We start from the raw sequence: 22,277 nt of genomic DNA, 5'->3' as shown, positions 1-22,277 counted from the left end.
GCAGCATCTTTTAACCCAGGCACCTCCTGAGTCCCCTCGGCGACGTGCACATCCCTCCTCGGTTGCACTTCTATTCACATCACCGCTTTTTTTTTTTCCTTTTATTTTTTACGCACAACCCAGAAATGTTGAGCCTCAGCCTATAACATCTCCTGCAGCCCACGTCCAGGCGTGTTCAGATGAAGCCAGAGACGCTGGCGATTGATTGATGTGCGCTTTAACCATCGACTGGCTAATCCCTGTGAATGACAAACGGTTAAGCCAATTGCTGCGAAGACAATTTATATTCCCATAGTATCTTTATTTTGGGAAACCATAAAAAAAAAAAAACCTCACTCAAGACCCGGAGAGGGACGACCTACCAGGCGTAAAGCTGATAAAACCATCCGGGGCGATTATCCCCAGTAAATTAGGCCTCGATTGAGAAGTGGGGGGGAACTACGCACACGCACACGCACGTCCACGCTACCATTTTTTTTTACACTTGGTTATGTCGTGACCGGAGCGACGCAAAAAAAAAAATGTCACGGGATTCCTTGGCTGCTGTCAGTCTCCGGCTCCGGATGGCGTTTGGCTGAGGACCGCTGCTCTTGTTCGCCCAGCTGCTGCTGTGGGAGCCCGGAGAAGCCGCGGCTCCAGCACCGTGGACAGCTCCTCCTCGCAGGGTTCCCCGCTGCGCTCGCCGGGGATACCCCCCCCTCTCCACCGAGGAGCAGCGGAGGAGACCCGGGGTCTGGAGCCTCCAGGAGGGGAGGAGGGGGAGTCGTCCTTCGATCGCTCTCATATCACTTAAAAAAAACACCAACATGATCTCGCCTAGTGACGATGCTTCTTCTTGCGTTTGAGCTCCAGCCCCTCATCGCTTTTACACTGAAGCCCGGGCAGCAGCAGCAGCAGCAGCAGCAGCGGCGGTGGTGGTGCTCGACCAATGCAAGAGAGCTGAGGAGAGCTGCTGCAGCCTACACACACTGTGAGTCTGCTGCTGCTTCACTCACTCACATCACCACCAACACCACCGAGGGAGACATCACTACCAGCCAGGGGAGGCACAGTAACCCGCCAACAATGTAAATCTCACACAGGTAGGTCCTCTGCTTCCAATATATGAGACGTGTATGTAGAGAGCAGCTCTCACACTACTATCATCTTAGTTTCTGTTATGGCAGCAAAGAAAAGCAGTGCAGCTTTATCGTATCTGCTATTACTGCTATGGAGAGAGATGTAGCCAGCTTCCTCACATGTGCATAATGTACTATGAACTATGTGGATGAATAGGAAACCATGGGGTGTAATTAAAAAAAAGTTATGTTTGAAGTTCCAGTCTTTTAGTGACACTTGTCAATTTAATACTTCATTTAATTTATCAACATCATGTGTCGTTTTCATTTGAGTTAAACTTGAAAAGCATATGTAGCTGTTAGGGTTGAGGTTTCCTATTACCCATCTCTGTCAAATGTCACTGTAAAAATGAACCCACAGACAAACCCTGAGATGAGTGTTTGGTCAAAGCTATTTCAACACACATTTTTCTTTATGAAAATCAGTGTAGATTAAACTCGCACTGAAAAACGACAATTCTTTACCAATTTGATTTTTTTTTACCAAAAAGTTTCTAAACACAGAGTTGTTAAATTGTCAACTATCATCATATATCAAAACTATTCTGTTACTGATGCAGTGTCTTAAAACTTTATTTTACCCTCTGATATGAATCAGGTTGATTTTACAGTCTCCATATTACCCAACCTGAATCAACACCTTCAAGGATTTAATGTCCCAAAGTTGAGACATCAGTGTTTTTCCAGTTAACATCTCAAATACTTCAAGTTCAGTTAGAACCATAAAACATTATGGAGGTATCTGATGATGTTATAAAGCTAATCAAGTCCCAGCAATGTTTCATATCCAATAGTCTCATCATTGCAAAGAAGCTGCTCTTTGTACACTAGGAAAAGAAAGAAGTTCCTATTTTGCCAAGATCATTATATTATTTACATTTTTCTGTTTTTCTTATTATTGCTGATTCCTGTATTTTTTTATTGTTGTTTTAAAATCAAAATGATCAGGTTGCAAGCTAATAACTTACATGTATGTGTGCATATGATTATACATACAGGTATATGAATGTATATTTTTGTCAACAAGCTCAAATAAAAAAAAACTTTTGAAACAAGTTTTTAAAGCCAGGTTGATTCAGACTGCATCAGTTTTAGCAAGGTGTTCCCAATAATGATAATAAAGTCCTTCATATATTCACTGCCATATATAATTATTGCTGCCGTAGAAGTTTTAATAAGCGTGTTCCTTACAGGTTCAACCTGAAAGTGGCATCCATCAGGTGAAAAGGTGAAGTGCTCAAACAGGCAGAACCGAGTGGAAACCTTGTGATAACCACCACGTCGCTCATTTCTCCATCGCCCTGCATCATGGCTAATGCTGAGTAAGTACAGCCCCCATAGTGTGCTCCCCACTGATCCTTTCTCCTCCTCTTCCTCATTGTGTCTTCATACTCCAAATCACGTACAGGAAAAAACAAGTCTGTCAAGCGTCAGAAATGCAGAGGGAAAATAATGCAAGAACTTCAGAATGTCTGTAGGACGTGAAGCGTATTATTATGGATTATACTTATTTTCCCAGCATGCCTTTGCTTTTCTCATCTTCTGATCTCATTTCTCTCAAGTCAGTCACCTTTCTTTCACCGTTTCCAAATGTCTGCTTCTCCGTTTCTACCACAATGACCTTTATTCAGTCAACTGCTGCTACAGTTGAGGTGTCTCTGACCCTCGTCACTCTGAATGCTAAACGCACTGAGGCGAACACTGAGACACAGATTCATGCAAACACACTTGCACATAGCCCCGACTACAGAGAGTCCATTCTGCAGCCGTAAACACAGGTCGCTATGTTAGCCCTTCCTGTGGTGTATTGATTATCAACCATTACAACTTAACACTTTCTCTTTCTCCATCTCCAGTTTTCTCCCAGCTTTCCATTTTTAATCTGTGACCCTCCATGTGAGAACAGCTGATGTATCACTGAAGGAACGTGCTGTAGCCTGTGTGTGTGTGTGTGTGTGTGTGTGTGTGTGTGTGTGTGTGTGTGTGTGTGTGTGTGTGTGTGTGTGTGAATAAGGTGAGGGACAACACTGAAAATCATTATTCTCAGTCATCACATGTGATTCTGCTGGCTTGTAGCATTACTCTCTAATTTGTCTCGTCATAACTGGGTACATTTATTCTCTTGACCCAGATGAATAGCCCCGAATCATTGCTGCATTTGTTGAGCTCTCATTTTATGAGAGAAACAGTTCTGCTCCTCAGCAGTGACGCCACGATCATGTAGTGTCTAAAGGGAAAATGCTTTGTAAAACACATGACTTCTCTTACCTTTGCTGTGGCCTCGTCACCTTGAAAAAGCTCCCAGTCACTGAGGATCATGTCATTAAGATACATTTACAAGCATCACTCAAAAATTTTTTTTCTTATGACGCATCATTTCAAAACGTATTGTTACCATGTTTCTTTTCCTAGAAACAATGAATATGAAAACCAAACCTAACGATCGAATGACAATAAAAAATACAAAACAGAGCAGGGGATCTCCATGATGTGCATTAGAGGTGTTTTATAAAGGAAACAATGGTTTTTTGAGAAGGTGCGTGTGACATTTGTCGTTACCAATTTTCATCACAAACATTCTTTGAGCAAACATCGAGCAAAGTGCCTGGTTTGTCGCTGCTCTTTGTGGGTGATTATTCATTTAACAATTCCAACTAACCTTACTCTGAATTCTCCCTTTCTTTGTATGACCTACACAAGTGTACTTAACCTTATATTCTTATAATATACTGTATACTGTCAAGCTGATCTATCTTATCTATACACTCATTCTTACTGAACTAAACATTAACAAGATATTTATTGCTGCAAATTCTCCACAATGCTTAACATGCCACAGACAACAAACAGAATGTGTTTTCACTTTATGCAAAAAGACAATGCAGAGGAAACCAGCCAGTCAGTAAAGTCAGTTTCACAAGTCCACAGAAGTCTGTCTTCTCAGTCATTAAGTCTTTCAAGGCCCACGCTCCCATAAGTGTCTGTAGAAATTAAAATAATCTATTATTGGATACTGACACATTGTAAAAAAGGTGCATGGACCTCTGCGTTATAAAGGAGGCTCCTGTACGTCTGCTGTCTTCTCCCTGCCCCACGAGGGTCTCCGTGTCTCCTGCGTCGTCTCCGGCTTGCATCTGTAAAGGTCAGATAAGAGACTGGTCACACCAGAGCCAGAACAGTCCATTGTGCAGTCCACCAATTCATCATAGTTTAATCTGTAATATTATTAATGAGCTAATGTGCCTGGCAGACTTCATTAATATCCACTGGCATGACATTATAAAACTTTCTCTGGAAGTTGAATTGGGTGTTCGGAGAAATTACCTGAGGCCAGTTGTAAATTCTGTCGACGTGATAGGTCTTAACTCGCACAACATGAACATTTGTGTCATACATTAAGTTGTGTTTTTGCTTTGAAAAGACCAGAAGGTGAAAACAGTGAGGCTGAGAATGCACACAGTAAGAAAAGTGATATTTTTCTTTCTGCTGGTTTCTTGGTTTTAACAGTTTGACGGATGCCGATAAAATCCCCTGACAGACTTCCTTTTGCCTCATCTTCATCTTTTGATGTGAAATCCATATTATGTTGCATGTGCGTCAGCAGCAAAGACAACCATTACTCACTGTCTTTACCTTGCTTTCAGAACAGTAAGTAAAAAAGTTATTTAGCTCATGAAGCCACTGCAAATGCACCAATATAAGCCTGGATGAAGTGAAGCCTAAAATATCTGCTACTGTCACCAATTGACATTTACGCCTCAAACTGCGTCTGACTCTAGATTAGAACTCTACAATTCTGAAACAGATGGTAACACTAGAATAACAATGTCCAGCTTCTCTAAAGTTTTCTGCAGCAGCTGATGTAGAGCAAGCGTTGTGGTCAGTGCTGTTTTAGATCCTCAGGCTCAGACAGTCTCATCTGACGTATGTGTGGATCTTGTGGTCCACTGAGGCTGCATACAGAGTGGAGTGTAGTTCAGAATAAACACTACGTGGATGTAATTACATTTCATTCAGGAGAGACTGATAGAGAAACAAATGAGAATGAAATTAAATTCATTCTAAACCGAGGGATAGACTTGGGTAATTAGGTAAGTCTGTGTTGTAACACAGGGGTCATGAGGGTTATAGACGAGAAGCTTCCTGTTGTGTGAGGAATAACATTCTCCAGCGCTGCCCGCCCCCCAGTTACTTACATGACCTTCTGCTTTGGTCACCGAAATCCCTTGAGCAACTTTTGTCACATAATGACCTTTCCTACCTGGCCCGTAATGCTGCACTCCACTATTTAATTTTATCTGCCACCCTCAGGGAAACCTGCTCCCCCTGAATATCACTCCTGTCCTGTGGGTGCTCCTCTCTCTGCAGCTGCTGTCTTGTTAGTCTTGCCATGAAATAATGTTTTTTTGAGATTTTGCAATCACTACTTTCTGTTAAATAAGAACACCCGGGGTGCACAGAAAGGTCAGTGTTGGTATTTAAGACAACGCAAATGTTGTTTTTATGTTTGTCCTTGGTTAGAAGCAGAGGCTGTTTGTCTTTTGGGATTTGCTATTGACATTATCATGAATTTAAGTAATTATTTAACTACTAAATCATACCATTATTACAAAACTTAGCTGAGGAATAGTACCATGGTTTTAATGTTTGCATTATTCCACAATGGAATAGGACGAGCTTTAATGCAGTCTCTGTAAATGAGTCTGAAATGTCTTATATCTTTATGCAACACTTATATATATATAACTTCAAATTGATAAATAATGTAATTAACTGAATGTTAGAGAAACATCTCAAATATCTCTAATTGCATGACTGACCCTGCTGCTGACTCTGCTCAGCAGTTGGTCCGTGGTCACTCAGTCCTGATCGCTCGACTGGCAGCCAGGCAGCTCACCAGCATTATTACTGAAAGCTGTGAGCCGGTGGACTCTGGACAACTTGTGTCTGTCATGAGTAGTTATGTGTAGAATGCTGATTGTTTGGGAGCAGAGCAATGAGAGGTGTGGTATGGGTGAGATGTTGAGTGCAGGAGAAGTGCAGTGAAAACATCCATCAGGCCGAACCACCGTGGCATCGTACCGTACGACCACAGTCTCAGAGAGGGAATCAGTTCTCTGCCAAGTAAAACACGCGTTCAGGAATTAGTCACATCTCATGCACTTAAGGTCGTGGAGATAATTTTCTTCGTGGAGCTCTGGCTGCAGAACTGAGTCAGAAATAGAGATGTTGAACAGGAAACTACTGAAGGAAAGTTTTCATTGAAAACAGAAGTGATATGAGTCAGTGGATAATTAAATAATTAGGGAAACATTGCCTCACACTGATTTATGGTAATTTTTTACTGGTTATTATTAGTTTTTAACAGCATCCTCATTACTGCTATGCTATTCTCCTATTTTATTTTATTTTATTTGGATGAAAATTATTGAAATAATGCCATTGCTGAAGACAGACAAATAAATGTTTCCTAATGAAACTCAAAAGTCTAATATTTGGTTTAATATAATACATATTACATTTTACATGATTTAACAACATCACATCCTCCTGTGACTATATTTTGGATTATATACAGTAGATCTATGTATCTTCAAAGACAGGTAAGGCCGTCTTGTCAAGGGAAATAATCCTGTCATATTGGGATGAGGGCAGCAGCTCTTGAGACCAAACTGCAATAACATGATTTTATTAATGAAAAACAAAAGATATTGTTGTTGAATATATGCAGTGATGATAGACTGTGTTCAGCAAGTGCTACAGCACCACCTCTACTCTTTAAAGGAGCCTGTAGTCTTAAACATTATGTCAGAATAAAGAATCATTAGGCAGTTAAATATTGTGTATCATGTATTATGTGTTATGTAATCTACCTTTGTGCTGGATCAACTTTCTGTCGGCCTGTGATGACCTGTGAAAAACAAGTAGGCTGTGGTTGACTGGTTGTGGAGCTGAATGCCAGCATTAAAGGACCACAGCACATGTGTGGTCCAAATATCCTGGATACGGGCGCCGCCATGTTACGCAGTAGATACCATGGTGCCACATCACGATCCCACAGATAAGAGCTACCCAAAATAACAGAAACTAAGTTTGAGAAAAATATATTTGAAGTGTACTGTGACTTTCATTTTGGTCAATGTCCCATCCACCAACATGAAGATTGGGGTTTATGCACAGCAGCCAGCAACTAGGGGGCGATAATGATGATTCTCCTTTGGGAACTGTTATGTCATCCATCTTTATATGCAGTCCATAGTCAAAACCTAGTGACTACACCCCCCACAATTCAACTGACCACTGACAGTTTTGGGTGTTGGGTATACTTGTTATGTGAGCGGCAGCTAATGCAGAGGAGTTGGCTCCAGATTGTTTTCACACCTGCTCGTACGCTTTGCATCTTTATTTAACTAGAAAGAAATGTGATGTTTATGTTTGTTGATATTTTTATATGTAGACTACTTAGTTGGGAATTTTATATTGTTAGGTTCTGACCTTATTTCCCATGTAGCATAACGGTCACCTTGAGAGTTAAGATCTGATCAGCCTTGGTGGCATGACTTCATCATTCCCCTACCCCCACACGCAGGCACACACACACACACACACACACACACACACACACACACACACACACACCATGGTTGTGGCGTGTGTTGGTGGGATATCTGCTATATCTGTCCGCCCTTTCCTAAAGGTATATCTATCTGCCTGTCTGTCTGTCTGTCAGATTGCGTGCATCTCCTCTGAACGTTTCAGGTCACTCTCTGTTTTCTGTCACAGCAGTTTTGAAGATGACTGAAAGGTGTATCTGCGTAGAGCAACTGGCTGCTGCTTAATATTCGTCCTCCACACAGACATTTCAAATGTTATATTTTTATTCTGCGTTTCTCAGCCATCATTCAAAATGAGGAAAAACTGCAATATCATGTGATAACAAAGTGTCTATGTTCTGATTGATAAACTGTATCATATGGTTGATAGGTGAGATTTTGATATTGGTACTTTTAAGACTTGATAGTTTTATCCTCCTCCTGCATGTTCTTTTTTTCCTCTCCTTATTTTCTCATTTATTAAAGAGAAAATGGAGTTACCATCTCTCCTCTTTCACCTCTACACTACCACTCCCTTTTCCACTGTGCCACTTTTCTTCATCCTTCCTTATCCACTCCCTTACTTTTACATATCATCTCCACATCTCACTTCCACTCCTTCTGTTCTCCTCCTCCCCCCACTCTTTCTTCTCCCTCTCTTTAGTTTCAGCCTAGTGTCCATCTCTTCTTTTATTTTCGGTTGCAAACTTAGTCTTTATCACCCTCCTCTGTCTTTCTTATGTAGTCCTCCCTATACCATCCCATTTTTCTATACAACTACTTCTCTTCATTCCCCCTCCTTTTTTTTTTCCTGACTTCCTTTGACGTTTGAGGGAGAGTGGGGATCCACTCAGCTGACAAAGGGAGAGCTGATGACGTCACAGCAGACGTGATACACCAGCATCTGCTCTGGTCTAAAAATACACACCACAGGGCACACACGCAGTCAGTCTGCAGCTGCACTCAATGTTTGTTTCCACCTCCACGCTCCACTGAGATGGCCCAGCTTTTACACAACTGGGGCTTGTGGGCACGCTGGGTTACACGCTGATAGGCCAAGACCAAGCAGCCTCCATACGATTTAAACACTCCAGCTGCAGGATGAGGGGTTAGAGGGGGGTTTACTGATATCAAAGTGCAAGCCTCTTTCTTAGGTTCACCTTTCATTTGTGGGGGAATTTGAACTCTGCCTTCATCAAAAGAAAATATGGATAAACCTGTAACCAATATAAATTTTGTAATTTTGTAAGTTTAACCAAATTTACCATTTCAATTCTCATACGTCTTATGTCTTGTGTTTTATTTGATTAACGGTGGACATCTTGTCAAGGTGATTCACAACACAGCAACACAATTCTACATAAATATATGTAAACTTTACCATATATAATTCAATCTAAAATAAATATTTCTCAGCTCAATTTATTTGACAGAACATTCACATTAATTATGAGCATCAGCTAATATGGAGAAAATAACCCACTTAGAGATACCTTACATTAGCTTGCAAGCTAACGTTGCTGTAGCAGTGGATGAGCTAATATGTGGCTCATGACAACATTGTCCCTGATTTAAACAATAAAATAAGAATGTACATGTTAATATCCTCATCTTATTATCATCTTTGCTCTTCCTCTTCTCATTTATTCAAGTTCTTCTTCTCTTGTGTCTTATTATTAGATTTTGATTTGAGTTGTGTCATTGTACATTATATTTATTTACTACTGGATGGCAGTGGATCAAAACACACACACACATGCATGCTTGTTTTCTCCCCATCACTGTAAATAATAATAATAATGATGTGTGTCAAGGCGATGCTGGTGGGCTGAATAATTGAAGTCTGTGTTTGTGTGTTAATTGGAACTATTTTGTTCTCATACACATACATTTCTTCTGCTGTATTAGTTATTAGTTGGTTATATAGGCACATTTTTATTACTGATAACTAAAATGCACCATATATACTTAAAGAAATGATTTGAGGAAGTAGATGATGTGATGTAAGAGTCGTGTTTGTTCTTTTATAGTAATGCGGGCCTCTCTCTTTCTTCTGTGTTCGTGTGTGTGGGTCTTTTGTCTCTGTGTTGCTGGTGCTGGCTTGTAAATAGGGAAGCGGAGCAGGCAGGTCTGTCGGACTTGGAGATCATCTCTCAGCCGATGGAGGATGAGAACCAGTGCTTGGCTCCTCCGGTCCAGCTGGTGAGTTTTGGCTACAGAGATCTTCCCCTCGCTGCTCTGGACCTCTCGCTGGCCGGATCACAGCTCCTCTCCAACGCAGATGAAGACGAAAACAGAGATGGGTGAGTGCAACTGCTGTTGAAAACCAAGAATTTGTTCCATTGCTGAATTCAGATGAGAGTTTGCCTTGAAAAGCATTCACGTTTCATTTGTTAGACAAACTGGCCAGATTACTGTTTTCACATTTAAACTATTAGCTCTTTGCTACAGAGCGTATACCTGAGATATACTGGGAGTTACACAAATATGTGAAGAGATATGATTGGCAGAGCTTGTTTTTCTCAGTCAGACTGCTCATGTTGTTAGTGCTGAGGACAGACTTACTACCACAACAGATTAACTTAAACATTTAAATGAATAGCTCCTCTGGTATTCATTTACCAAAAATGTGAAATTAGTGCTGCCTCTGTGTCATCAGAAAGCCTGATACAAATATTAGGGTATCAAGTGATTTAATATATTAATGTGCATTTCTAATGAAAAAAATTTGAATTCAGAAATCATCACTGCCACTATGAGATGATAGCATCAATCAAAACATCAGACTTAAAAGCCATTGACAGCAGTGGTTAAACATTCATCAGCCATCATTTATACCTGATGCAGAGCAATATTTGCTGATCCCTGTCAGCATTGATGGAGTTCACAAAGAGCTTAAAGCTACGCTTAATTTTTAAAACACTTGTTTTAAAGGTCGGCATTTTAGCTCCGTATCAGAATTAATCTGGAGAGACAGAATGTGCACAGCTTGTATTGATCTGTGCAGAAGCTCTACATAGGGTCAAGTGGTGGAAATGCATCATAGCTGCCAGTGAACATGACAGTTTAGTTTATCTGGAGGGAGCTGTCCATAATAACTCCTTTAGCTTGAGGAGGTCAACATTTTATTAGGAAGCTTTTGTTATGAACTTTGGTTGCATCATAGGAAATGTAGGCTACAGTTATGAAGCTGATATGTCAGCCTCAGCTTTGATTTTAACATTTCATATCTGTTATTCATGTTGACCCCCATTCTTATTTGAATGCATATTGGATTTTCATTGTACCCTTTGATTATATGGAGATATGAAACAAAAATATATGCCAATATTTAGTGATTTACTACTATTTGGTTAAGATTTTTTCATTGATAGGATTTCATATTTATCATAGTAGGTTTTTTTGATGTACTATTTCAGTCTGGTAAAACATTTGCGTATGGAGCAGACTTACATCCATGTGAACTGAAGCAGTTTCATGTCTTCATATGTCTGCACTAGTTTTTAGTGGGATGTGTTTCTGACATGAACAGTTTTCCTGTTAAAATGACCATAATGAGTATTGTTGTACTAGAACCTGAAGCTTTTATCTGTTAAAATTTAAAAAAGAAAATCCAAAATATCACACAAATCTCTACTGTCTCTCTCTCTGTGTGTCTTGCACACACACACACACACACACACACACACACACACACACACACACACACACACACACACACACCACGTCTCATGCTTGTGTAAATGTCACATAGTATGCATGATTATCATCCATCATGTGTTAAGTCTCCCTCCTCGAGTCCTTGACTCGCTGTCCCCGTTGCTCGGTGTTACATCGATTTATCATTAAGTGACAACCACTGGGTTGTCCAGCGTCCATAAGTTAACCAGAGATCAATTCATCATTTCACACTAAATATCCACTCCTCCTCTCGCCTGCTGGCAACAGGAGCCTTTACTGTAAGTGACATTTTGTAGTGCATGAGCCAGAAGCCGATAATCACACATTTAATTTCTTGTTGTGTGGTTGAATATACTATTTGCTGGCACATCAAATTACAAGGTTGTTCTGAAACATGCTTAATATTCATATAAAAATAATAATAACAAACTTTATTGATATAGCACCTTTCAGAACATGATTTCAAGTTAAAAATGAAAAATTGTAGGTAAACATTAAGAAACTATTTTAATATCAAACAGCAATAGATCACATGTTACAAATGAGAAAAGAAGAAAAACAAGATCAAATAAACGTTATTTTTTACAGGAGTCTGGCTGCTGAGTTGTAATTTAAATATTCACAGTATTGATAAAGAGCTGCTTTCAGACATGCACTGAACTCTGGAGATCCTCTGCAGTATCACCAGGGTACATGTATGTGTGAGCGCAAATGTGCGAGTGAGATCCTCTTGAGTTTCTCCTGACTTTCTTCACCTGGCCCACAAGTATAAAGTCCACAGAAAGTCTGCAGAAGTTAATATGAAAGGAATGTGTGAAAGGCAAACTGCAAAGAAAGTCTGGAGCCAATTCACCGGAGATGCTTCGCAGGACATGTTTGAAAACAGCTATACTGTCATTGAAGTCATTTAAAATCTACAGGAGTCACACTCTTTGTGACTGAAGTGATTTTGTGTTTACCATTTCACCAGGTATCCCTCATTGTTTATATGATTCAGACTTTTTTTTGGCAATTCCTTTTGGGATATATGACGAGACACTTTTACTTAAGATAATCCTTTATTAGTGAGGACATTTAAAAGGAAGTTAAGGAGATATAAGAACAATATAAATGGAGTAAAAACTAATATATACAGTGCAAACAGTGTGAATATATGTACAGTGAAATGGATTGCACAATAGCCATTTCATTTCACCGACAGAAATGAATATTGCCCAGATAAAAAGTGAAACTTGAGTTAAAGTGCAGAAATCCATTTAAGTTGCATGTTGTCAACTGGGAGCAGAGCTGGTTGTACAGTCTTACTGCTGCAGGAAGGAAGGACCTGCGATACCTGTCCTTCAGACACTTTGGGTCAATCGGTCTGTTGCTGAAGGAGCTGCCCAGTCCTGTGTTGGTGTCCTGCAGGGGGTGGGACTGGTTGTCCATCAGAGGTGACAGCTTCGCTATCATTCTTCTCTGTCCGACCACCTTCCACTGGGTCAAGGGTATCCCAGGATGGAGCTAGCTCTTCTAATCAGTCTATCCAGTCTCTTCCTGTTAGCAGTTAAAATTCTGCGCCTGCAGAAATCTACCTCCAGTTCTTTGGTTTTGTAGATTTGAAGGCATGGGAATAGGAGAAGCTAACGTGCATGTAGCATCAGTCCTCTGTATTTGCTGCTGACAATCGCAGAGTCGTCAGAGAACGTCTGCAGGTGACAGGGCGGTGAGTTGTAGAGGAAGTGCATAGTTTTTTAACAGGATTTTTTTAAACATTGGTATTTTGATAAAATCACAGCTGTTTTCTATGATCAGTCAAAACAGTAACAGATTTTTTTTTTGAACTGTGGAAAAATTCCTTGTCCCTTCTTTTTATTCTGTCCAGCAACTGTGACTCAGACCTGGCTCTCAAGGCTACCTCTCACTAGGATGCTCATAAACACCATAAGCTGTAGTGCAGGCTCCAAAACACACACACACACACACACACACACACACACACACACACACATGCATGCACCACACACACGGTGCCTCATCCAAGTCCTCCCTCCGTTTGACACCAAATCAGGTCTCACTCCATTGGTTCCCTTCAGTTTGCCAGTCATGACCACAAACAGATGGATGTCACAGACGCACCGTCAACAGTGGGCGATGCTGACGCTTGTGTCACAACCAGTAAATGCTGTACACAAAGTGTTAGTGTTAGAATGTATGTAGATTATGTTTTGTTTGATGGAGACTGTGATTTGATGCCATGTGCGCCGTTCCAACTGAACCTCAACTTGTGAAATACCTGCTGAAACTATGATTTATACGATAACTGGGTCACAGCCCTGCTGTTGTTGAGTAATTTTTAAAACGAGAGCAATATCAGTGTGTTCAAATGAGCTCAGGGTCCGAGGGGCAGGAGACTAAAATTTCTCCTCCTGGTCTCTGAGGCTGGAAAACTGCGAGGACTCCTGCTGCATGAAGCTCGAACAACAGATTTACCAGTCGCTGATGTGAAGGTTATTTTACCAGTGAGCTCAATTTACTCAAACTGCGCTCGGTGCGATGGGGGTCACTATTTCATATTCAAGTCATTAGTGCGAAATGTCTGGCAGTAAAAACGCTGCCAGGGGGAGTTGTAAAAGTCATCATTCTCTCTTTTAGCTTTAATGAAATTTCATTTAACTTCACCAACCATGAGCTCCAGTAATGCGTACGTTACATCTCCACTATACCTTAAATGCTATGCTAATCCTTCACATTAATCACCATTATCAGGCTTCGTGTCTACCCTCACACCTCCATCAGAACGTCCCTGCAGCTCTCGGTTGGTGATAACAGAGGTGAATGTTCAAGAACTGCTGCTGTTTATAGGTCTCACCTCCCTGTGAGGATACACAACACGGTCAAGAGGAGAGAATCAGCACCATACAGACAAAAACCTGAGAAAAGCCTCTGACATTAAGGCCACGTCATTAGAATCAGGGCGATGTAGCGAGGGAGCAATTCGCCAAATGTGTCAGTCAGTCTTCAGTTCTGTTCAGTTCTGTGGTTTTCAGCACTGCTGGGCTTTCTGTGATTACGCTTGTGCCTCCGTCTCCTCATCACTGTATCGATCCACCTCTCAAACAGACAGACAGAGGCCTCCTTAAATGACATTCAAAAACGCCACACCCCCGTGCACCATCATCACGTTTTAATAATGGTCTCATGGGGCAGTCGGTTTCTTGTATCAGCGCTTTCATATTCGCTACCTGTGAGTTGACTTTGTTAAACACCATCAGACACGTACTGTATCTGTGTCCACCATCAGAGTGGCAATAAGAAAAGCTAGAGTGCATGTAGCAGAGAGACGGATTGCTGAACTCACCTTTAGGGAAATGAGGCAGAGGAAATGAACCTTTTTTTATGAGCGTGTGGAATGATGAAGTGAAGTTGAGAGGAGGGAAGATGCGGCAGTGGGACGGCAATCCACAGCCATCAAAATGAAAATGTGTGTGGGAGAGGAATCTGTTGGCTGCGCTGCTTCGCTGACTCCACCTGAGAGAGTGGATTGCCTCCGCACACACACGCACGTACATGCACGATAGTATGGAGGGAGATTAAAACAGATACAGAGCCAAAATGCTTGTGTGGACAGGGATCGTTTCCAAATGAGATTGTAATAGTGTGGATGTAGCCTTTGTTAGGACACTCATTGGCATCATGTATTTCTTATATCCAAACATTGACCCTTACAATTAAATGCAATGACCTTATTCTTTCCCTTGAACTAAAAAGTCTTTCAACCCTTTGATAGTACTTTGAAAATTTGAGGACCGGCCAAAACATCTACACTTTCAACAAGGTCCTTGCTCAAAATGATTCTCAAAAAGATATCTTTACAAGTACACACACACACATGCACACTTCTACTCCCACCTGCATTAACTGGCTCATTGGTTTTCTGAGATAGTGAAGCAGTGTCATGAAGAAATTTGCTCTGTGGTGATGTTTGGCTCCTACATAAGAATGTCCCAATTGTGGCAGAGGTTTTTCATTAACATGGTGACAGGTCATTGAGTTAAGTTATTTTCACTGCTAGTTTAGGGAATCTTTCGCTGTCAGCAAAGACTCTTCCTGTCTACACCTTCCAGAAAGAGAGTGGGTGCAAATGAAAAATATGTGAAACTAAAACTTATCTTAGCCGAAACTAAACCTATATATTTCTGTTGTAATGTGGTGAGGTTTAATGTAATGATTTGGACTTGGTGAAGTAATCAATTTGTTGATGAATAAACTGAAAGTCACAGAAAAGGCTGTGGCTCAGGGGTTAGAGTGGTCGTCCTCTAACCAGAAAGTCAGTGGTTCGATCTTCCCAATTCCGCATATCGAAGTGTCTTTGGGCAAGATACCGAACCCCAAAAGTGCTGCACATAGATGCAATGTATAAATGTGTGTGTGAATGGGTAAATTGGTGTAAAGCGCTTTGAGTGGTCATCACGACTAGAAAAGTGCTATAAAATACAGACCATTGCAGAAACATGCAGAAAAAATGGTACATTTACATGCAGGAGCAATGAGTGACAAAACAAAAAGATCTTTTGCCCATCGTGGTTTGCCTTCCATGAAAGGCTGAGACGTGTTTCATAGCAGGAAAGCGAGCGGAGGGGATTAATCAAGAGAAAAGGCTCCTGTGTCAAGCTGCCACCGGGTGATGAAGCACCTACTGTCAGCCATGTTTGCATATCATCGCCTGTAGCATTGTGAAGGTGGAGTTGACCTTACCGCTATCTCTTATATAGTGCGCTGCCCTCACTCCACATGACGGCAAAGTAGTCACTCACACACAACCGTGCTCTCTCTCACACACACGGCACTGGGAATATTTATACATTGAGGAAGAGAAAGTAGGAAACAAGGCCATGCAGGCCTGACAAGCTTCCTCACTGCTCTGCATAGTGCTTGTTATCTAATCCTCTATAATCATGGTTCACTTCATATTCCAGTTGATACTGGGCTGTCACACCTCATTAGGAACAATAGCATTCCTTCATTGATGCTTCTGCACATTAGAAGCTCTTCTCCTCTTTCTCTCCATCTCTCTCCACCTCTCTACATATTTCTCCACCTCTCTCTCCTGATTTTGTTTTCTGTATTCTTGCTTCTCTTTCGATATTCCCTCATTTTATTATGCTCAATTTTTCACACTCACGTTCTCTGCCTTCGGTCTCGCACAAAGTGTCTCTTCTCATGCTGAATACCAATCTTCACTCTAACTAAGCCAAAAGCCAGGAATCAGCCCATGTTTTCTTATCATGTCTGCTCTTTCCACCATGATCAAAACTAACAGAGGCACCATCACAAGCACCTCCAGGAGCCTCCAGGTCGTATCTGGTGAAGATAAGTGGATAGGTTGGAGATTTTTCCAGCGCCCGTTTACTGTACCGTTGTCTAACACGGCGTTCGTATCAGGCGAGGTGTGGGCGACGTTGTGGGAGGTAGTTGTTCGAGCTAGCATCAGGGAGCAGTTGCAGTGTTAGCAGTTTTGGCGCCATGGTAAGTGGAGTGGAGTTATTAATAGAGTTGGGCCCATCCATCTTCCTGTCTCGAAAAATGCTGGGAGGACCAAGGTGGCATGGGCTTGTGTTCAGCACTTTCATGGCCGCCCACTCTCCCCCTAGTCATCAAGCTGCTTTTGTTTGTTTGCTTTTTTTTTAAGGGTGAAGGATTCTTTTGGTGTATTTCAGCTTGTGTTTGTGTAGGCTGCTGCTGGTTTGTGACTTTGGCGAGGTGGAAAAGAGAATGGTAGAACGTTTATCATCAGGGAGGGAGATTAGGAGAGGCTGGCTTCATCTGCAGCTCACAGTGCTGGTTTGAACTTAAAGTTACATATTCAGTGAAGATAGTCAACCAATCACCAGGGGCATATTCAGGGGCGGGGCCAAGGGGGAACTGGCCCCAGCTAAAATCTGATTGGCCCCTGAAGTGCCCCTGTCCTTTCTTTATTTTTAATAGTCACTTTGTAAAAATAATAACAATAAATATGACAATTTGTTGAGGATTTTTATTTTCAAAATATATCCAATGATATGTGGCTCTGCTCAAAGCTGTGGAGCAACAGTAAAGAAGGAATAACTTCAATGTGCACCTACTGTGTCAGGAATTGTTCAAACCTTACCCAGCGCATCCCCTCTGCTCTGCATCTACCAATCAGCTTGCTGCTCCCTCACTGCAGCTAACCAATCAACAACTGTTTGCTGTCCTGGCTCCTAAATGGTGGAACAATCTCCCCATTGACACAAGGACAGCAGAAAGTCTACACATCTTCCGCTGCAGACTAAAGACACATCTCTTCCGACTACACCTCGGTGATGATGATGACGATGTCTAATAAGCAATATTATTGCACTTATATGGCACTTACATGTAGCACTTTGTAGTTTGGCTTTTTTGAAGAAAATTGTACTTACATGATTCTTGTTGTTCTGGGTTTGTTCCCTCATGGTTGATGCACTTATTTTATGTCGCTTTGGATAAAAGCGTCAGCTAAATGAATGTAATGCAATGTAATGCATGGATGATGGACATATAATTGGAACCTCTCTGTAAACTGTGGCCCGTTTATGGGCCGTAGTTTAGAACTAAAGAAATTCTTTGTTTACTGTCAGCTCTAAAGCTTTGATTCAAAGCCACACATCATTAAATGTATTTACAAAATTGTTCCATGTTAAATGATATTGTGTTCTTCAAAAAACTTCGGTAAATAAAAAAACTTAACAAATAGTTAAATTAAAATATTATAGTCTTTTTAAGAGGAAACCCTGATTTGCAGTAACTCAAGCGTCATACAGCCCATACAAACTCTGAACTACATTGACTCTGTTTATAGGACAAATAGAATTTGCAGTATAAGGGGCTCAAAAGCCATTCTGCCAAAATACCCCCCACCGCCATCACCTAAGCACTGGAATGATCTCACCTCCTACCCCAGTGACGGGTATGTGGTTGACAGACGAGGAGACGGAAGCATATGCTGCTGATGGTGCTGTTCCAAATGTGCAAGGAGTCCAGGGTTAGGCACCAACACCAGATGGTTCTTCTAAATCTGGGGAAGAGGAAAAAACAAGAGCTCCTACTCTCTGCCACCCACCGGCTCCAGGCCAAGGGTCCAAATGTTCCATTTTGGAAATAACTACTGGCACATATGCAAATTTTAAAAGTGGTCAATAGAGAGAAATACACATGGCTCACTTCTCACACTCAAAACTAAGGTTTCATGGTGGAAATTGTCCCAAGGTTTGACTTTTTGTTACTTAATCGTGAACAGAACTCTGACATTTAGGTTTTGATCCCCAGTTACCTTCTGTATTGACTTGGCAGAGAAACTGACCAGAGATCAGCTGTGCTGTGTCAACATTATTCTTGGAATCTCTAGAAACCAATTCTGTCATGTAAGAGTGGGATTTGTAAAACCGCACCTCTCTTAATAAGCAAAACAGACTCAGAACTGTGCAGCCATTTACTGTGAGTCCACTCCAGCATTTACACCGTATAAGCTTTAACTTTGTTAGAGCAAAAAACACATCTGGCTTGAAAAGATGCATTCTCTGTAGGTTTTCAGCTAGTCGAGTCAATGTGGCCTGATTTAATTACAAAACGCAGGAAGTTGACTCAGAGTGACCTGTTCTCTCCCAGGCTTCTAATGAATCCCTTTGCCAGTGGGTTGGCTGCAGGCCTGTGTCGTTCAGAGATAAGTGTTTGTTTGTCGAGAAATGTATTTGTATCTCTTAAGAACAAATGAACATTTATAAACCTGAATAAAATCTGTGTTTATTTTGTTAAATTTGAAACCACACATTGAACATACTCACACATTTATAAATGCACCCACAGTTCAGCAGCCCAATGTACAACATTTAAATGATTAAATTAGAGTCAGAATGATTATATTGAAAGAAGTTTCTCTATCAATTCTCAGCCAGCACGTTTGTCACTAGGCACATTTATGCCATGAAGATGTATATTATATGTACGATACCCAAAGTCACAAACAAAGTAGTTTCATTGAAAAATGACATGTCTCTGTTGCTTTCCCACCCAGGTCATCTGTGTTGTGTTTTGTCATCATTCATCACTGCTGTTCACACAAATTGCTGTATTGATGATTGCAGTCTAATGGAGAGAAGGAGCAGAACAGTGACAGAGTGTTTAATATTCAAAGACATGAGAAGTGAGAGACAGCTTTTCTGGCTAAAGAGAAAGAGGGACTGAATGCTGCAGAGGAAAAACCCTTTTAATGGAGACCAGCTTGACAGCTTTGGATCTGTTGATCCGTCTCTAATTACCTTCGTATTGAAAGATTATTTTTCTGGCTATCACAACAGTAAACTGATACCTTCTTCTCACCCCAAACACAAATACATTATTCACACTATGTGGGCCTTGTAGGTGTGAAAAGGTCAGTGTGTCCAAAAATACATACAAAAAATACCTGCGTCTAGATAGTTCAGCTGTAAGGGTTTGAAATGTTGAAATGTCTTCAACTGTATTCAATTTGTGGCATATTGTTTTATAGATTATGACAAACCATCTGGAAATAGTCCAGTGTTCACACTCTGCTGTTAGTCTCCACCTAGAAGTAGTTCCTGTATTTGTGGTTAGTTTGAGCAGGATGAGCTGAATATTTATTGCATTTCGATGATACTGTTTTGATATCAGTCACACAGAATATCATGCTTATGTCAGGTACACAAAAGAAGCCAGACAAAGACATTGTTAGATGTTTTTGTGTTTTGGAAAGTAACATATTGAGATGGCAAATAGATTTGTACTGTTCACTACTCCTGGTGACACATGTCATACCAGCTTTTTCCACATTTCCACCAGAACGTAATATGTGTTGCATTCTCATCAGCGTTGTGATCAAGTAATACAAATTCTGAAACCAGACAGACTATTATCAACTTTATCTAGAATGAGAGCTGTTATGTAACTGCTGAACATTAACAAATGAACTATCTGAATGAACAATTTGCTTGCCTGAGAAAATTGTTGATGTGCTAATTATTCACTTGTAATATTTCTTCTGTAGCCAGAGCTAAAAAAAACCAAAACAAAAGTTGCCTTATCTTTGAGCAGAAGACTGCCAGCTACCTGAGAGATCCATATCCTGACTCCTGAGTCTGTCATATATTATTTTGGTTGTTTTTCCAGTCAAAGTGCTGCAGGAGTTGTGACACGTGCCTCCTCCCTGCTGATGTGTTGTGATCAGTGGTGCACAGGCATCAGTAATGGGGAACCTTTCAAATGTAAAATTAATTACCTGCAATCTGACAGCATCAGGAAAACTCAAGTATTTTGTGCATGGTTGGTACTCCCCCTTTTCCACGCTTACTTTAGCATGAAGTATTGTTAGTGTGGAAGTGTGTGGTTGTGAGTGTGTTGTAGAAATGTGGATGCTTCTGGAGACAAACATGTTCCTAGCGGAGGGAAGGATGCCCCCTCTGTGTTTTTGTGACTTTGGTCAGGTGTAGCAGAATTTAGACAGATTTAGTTTAAAAAGACAATTGTAAAACTTAGTTCTGCAGCTTAACGATATAAAACGTGTCAATTTGTTGTAAGTTATGTCAGGCACCTGTGCAAAGTGTCTTTCTAATTCTTGTCGTTGTTGGTAACACATCAACATGGCAGGATGAGGGCATTGTCAAACCTTCCTACTTTGGTCTAGACCGTTTGATTTTTGAGTTTAGTCCAGACGAAAATAACAGGTGCAGACGGTGTCTTAGACCGTGGTCTGAACCAATGGAGCTAACTTTAGTATGACTTAGAGAGATAGTCTTGTTCTGGATCAAACTGAACCATGCATTGTTTAGTTTGCATGTGTGACAACAGTTTTTGGATAGTTTGTTCTTTCTGACCAATTGTTGGAGGTTGAGACAACATTAAACAATAGAAGAAGAAACTGAGTTGGCTAGGCTCACAGGATTTTTTGTTTGAACAGCAAGGACATTCATTTGGCGCACTTGAACTAGGGTTGAGTACGGCACAGGAAGTTGTTAATGTTGGTAGTGTTGAGGAATTTTCGTGTATCCTCACACATTACTGTATATGCCACCATATACTGTATTATGAATATACATTGTATATTACATTATATCTGTACACCATTAAGAGAAGAGTTCTCTAATTCCACAGATCCACAGACTCCCTTCTCTCTCTAAGCAGTACCCAAGGTCAAGTTATAGATAAAGGACCAACCATCAGTGCATTGTAGTGTCTACACTTCTCAGATGCCCCAGACAGAGAGGCACCAATTTCAACTCTCCCCGTCTTCAACTCTTTTGCATATTACATCAGTATCCAATAGGATGCAAAAACCTGCATGTTGCATAGAGAGTGACAGCAATTCTAGCCATTCATGGATGTGCTGTTAGAATGGGTGACGCAGTAAGAGGAAGATATACGGTTGTTGCTGTGGGAGACAATTGCTCATGTTACTCTGTTAACATGTGTATATTGTTCCACCTTCTGGTTTCCTTGATGCATCAAGTCTACATTAAAATCTTCTGCACAAGACACCAGCTGCTGCCTGAGTTCTCCTTTCACCAACTTCCAGAAAATCTCCATAACAAGTAGTAATACCATAATATAATAAAATATAATATAATATACAATTACCATGGCAATGAAATTAACAAATTATTTTCTCCATTCAAATGGAGACTTCTACCAATCAATGTCATATTAGTAAAGTATAGGTAGACACATCCCATGTAGGTGATGACAACAGGACATATATATTATATACTGCATTATATTGTGATGTACAATCTAAACTAACTGGATCAAACATAGACCGTGTAACAAAGACATGGTTCAGACCATGGTGTCATAGGTACGTGTTGGAGGCTTCAATGGAAATGCTGCTCATTCA

The 22,277-nt window shown here is 40.8% G+C and overlaps 1 protein-coding gene across 1 annotated transcript in view; it reads left to right on the top strand.

The window, feature by feature from the left end:
* Positions 1-80: 80 nt before the first annotated feature.
* Positions 81-22,277, top strand: part of LOC109624920 (transmembrane protein 266-like) — a 40,831-nt gene continuing 18,634 nt past the window's right edge. Inside the window, exons 1-3 of the mRNA XM_020079849.2 lie at positions 81-1,082; positions 2,312-2,440; positions 9,823-10,014. Coding sequence (XP_019935408.1) covers positions 2,427-2,440; positions 9,823-10,014 — 206 coding nt within the window. The 5' untranslated portion in view covers positions 81-1,082; positions 2,312-2,426. The remainder of the gene's footprint in view (positions 1,083-2,311; positions 2,441-9,822; positions 10,015-22,277) is intronic.

The sequence above is a fragment of the Paralichthys olivaceus genome, chromosome 1 (assembly GCF_024713975.1).
Source record: "Paralichthys olivaceus isolate ysfri-2021 chromosome 1, ASM2471397v2, whole genome shotgun sequence".
NCBI classification, from domain to species: domain Eukaryota; kingdom Metazoa; phylum Chordata; class Actinopteri; order Pleuronectiformes; family Paralichthyidae; genus Paralichthys; species Paralichthys olivaceus.
The sequence above is the reverse complement of the archived record's forward strand: the minus strand, read 5'-3'. Positions and strand labels throughout refer to the sequence as shown.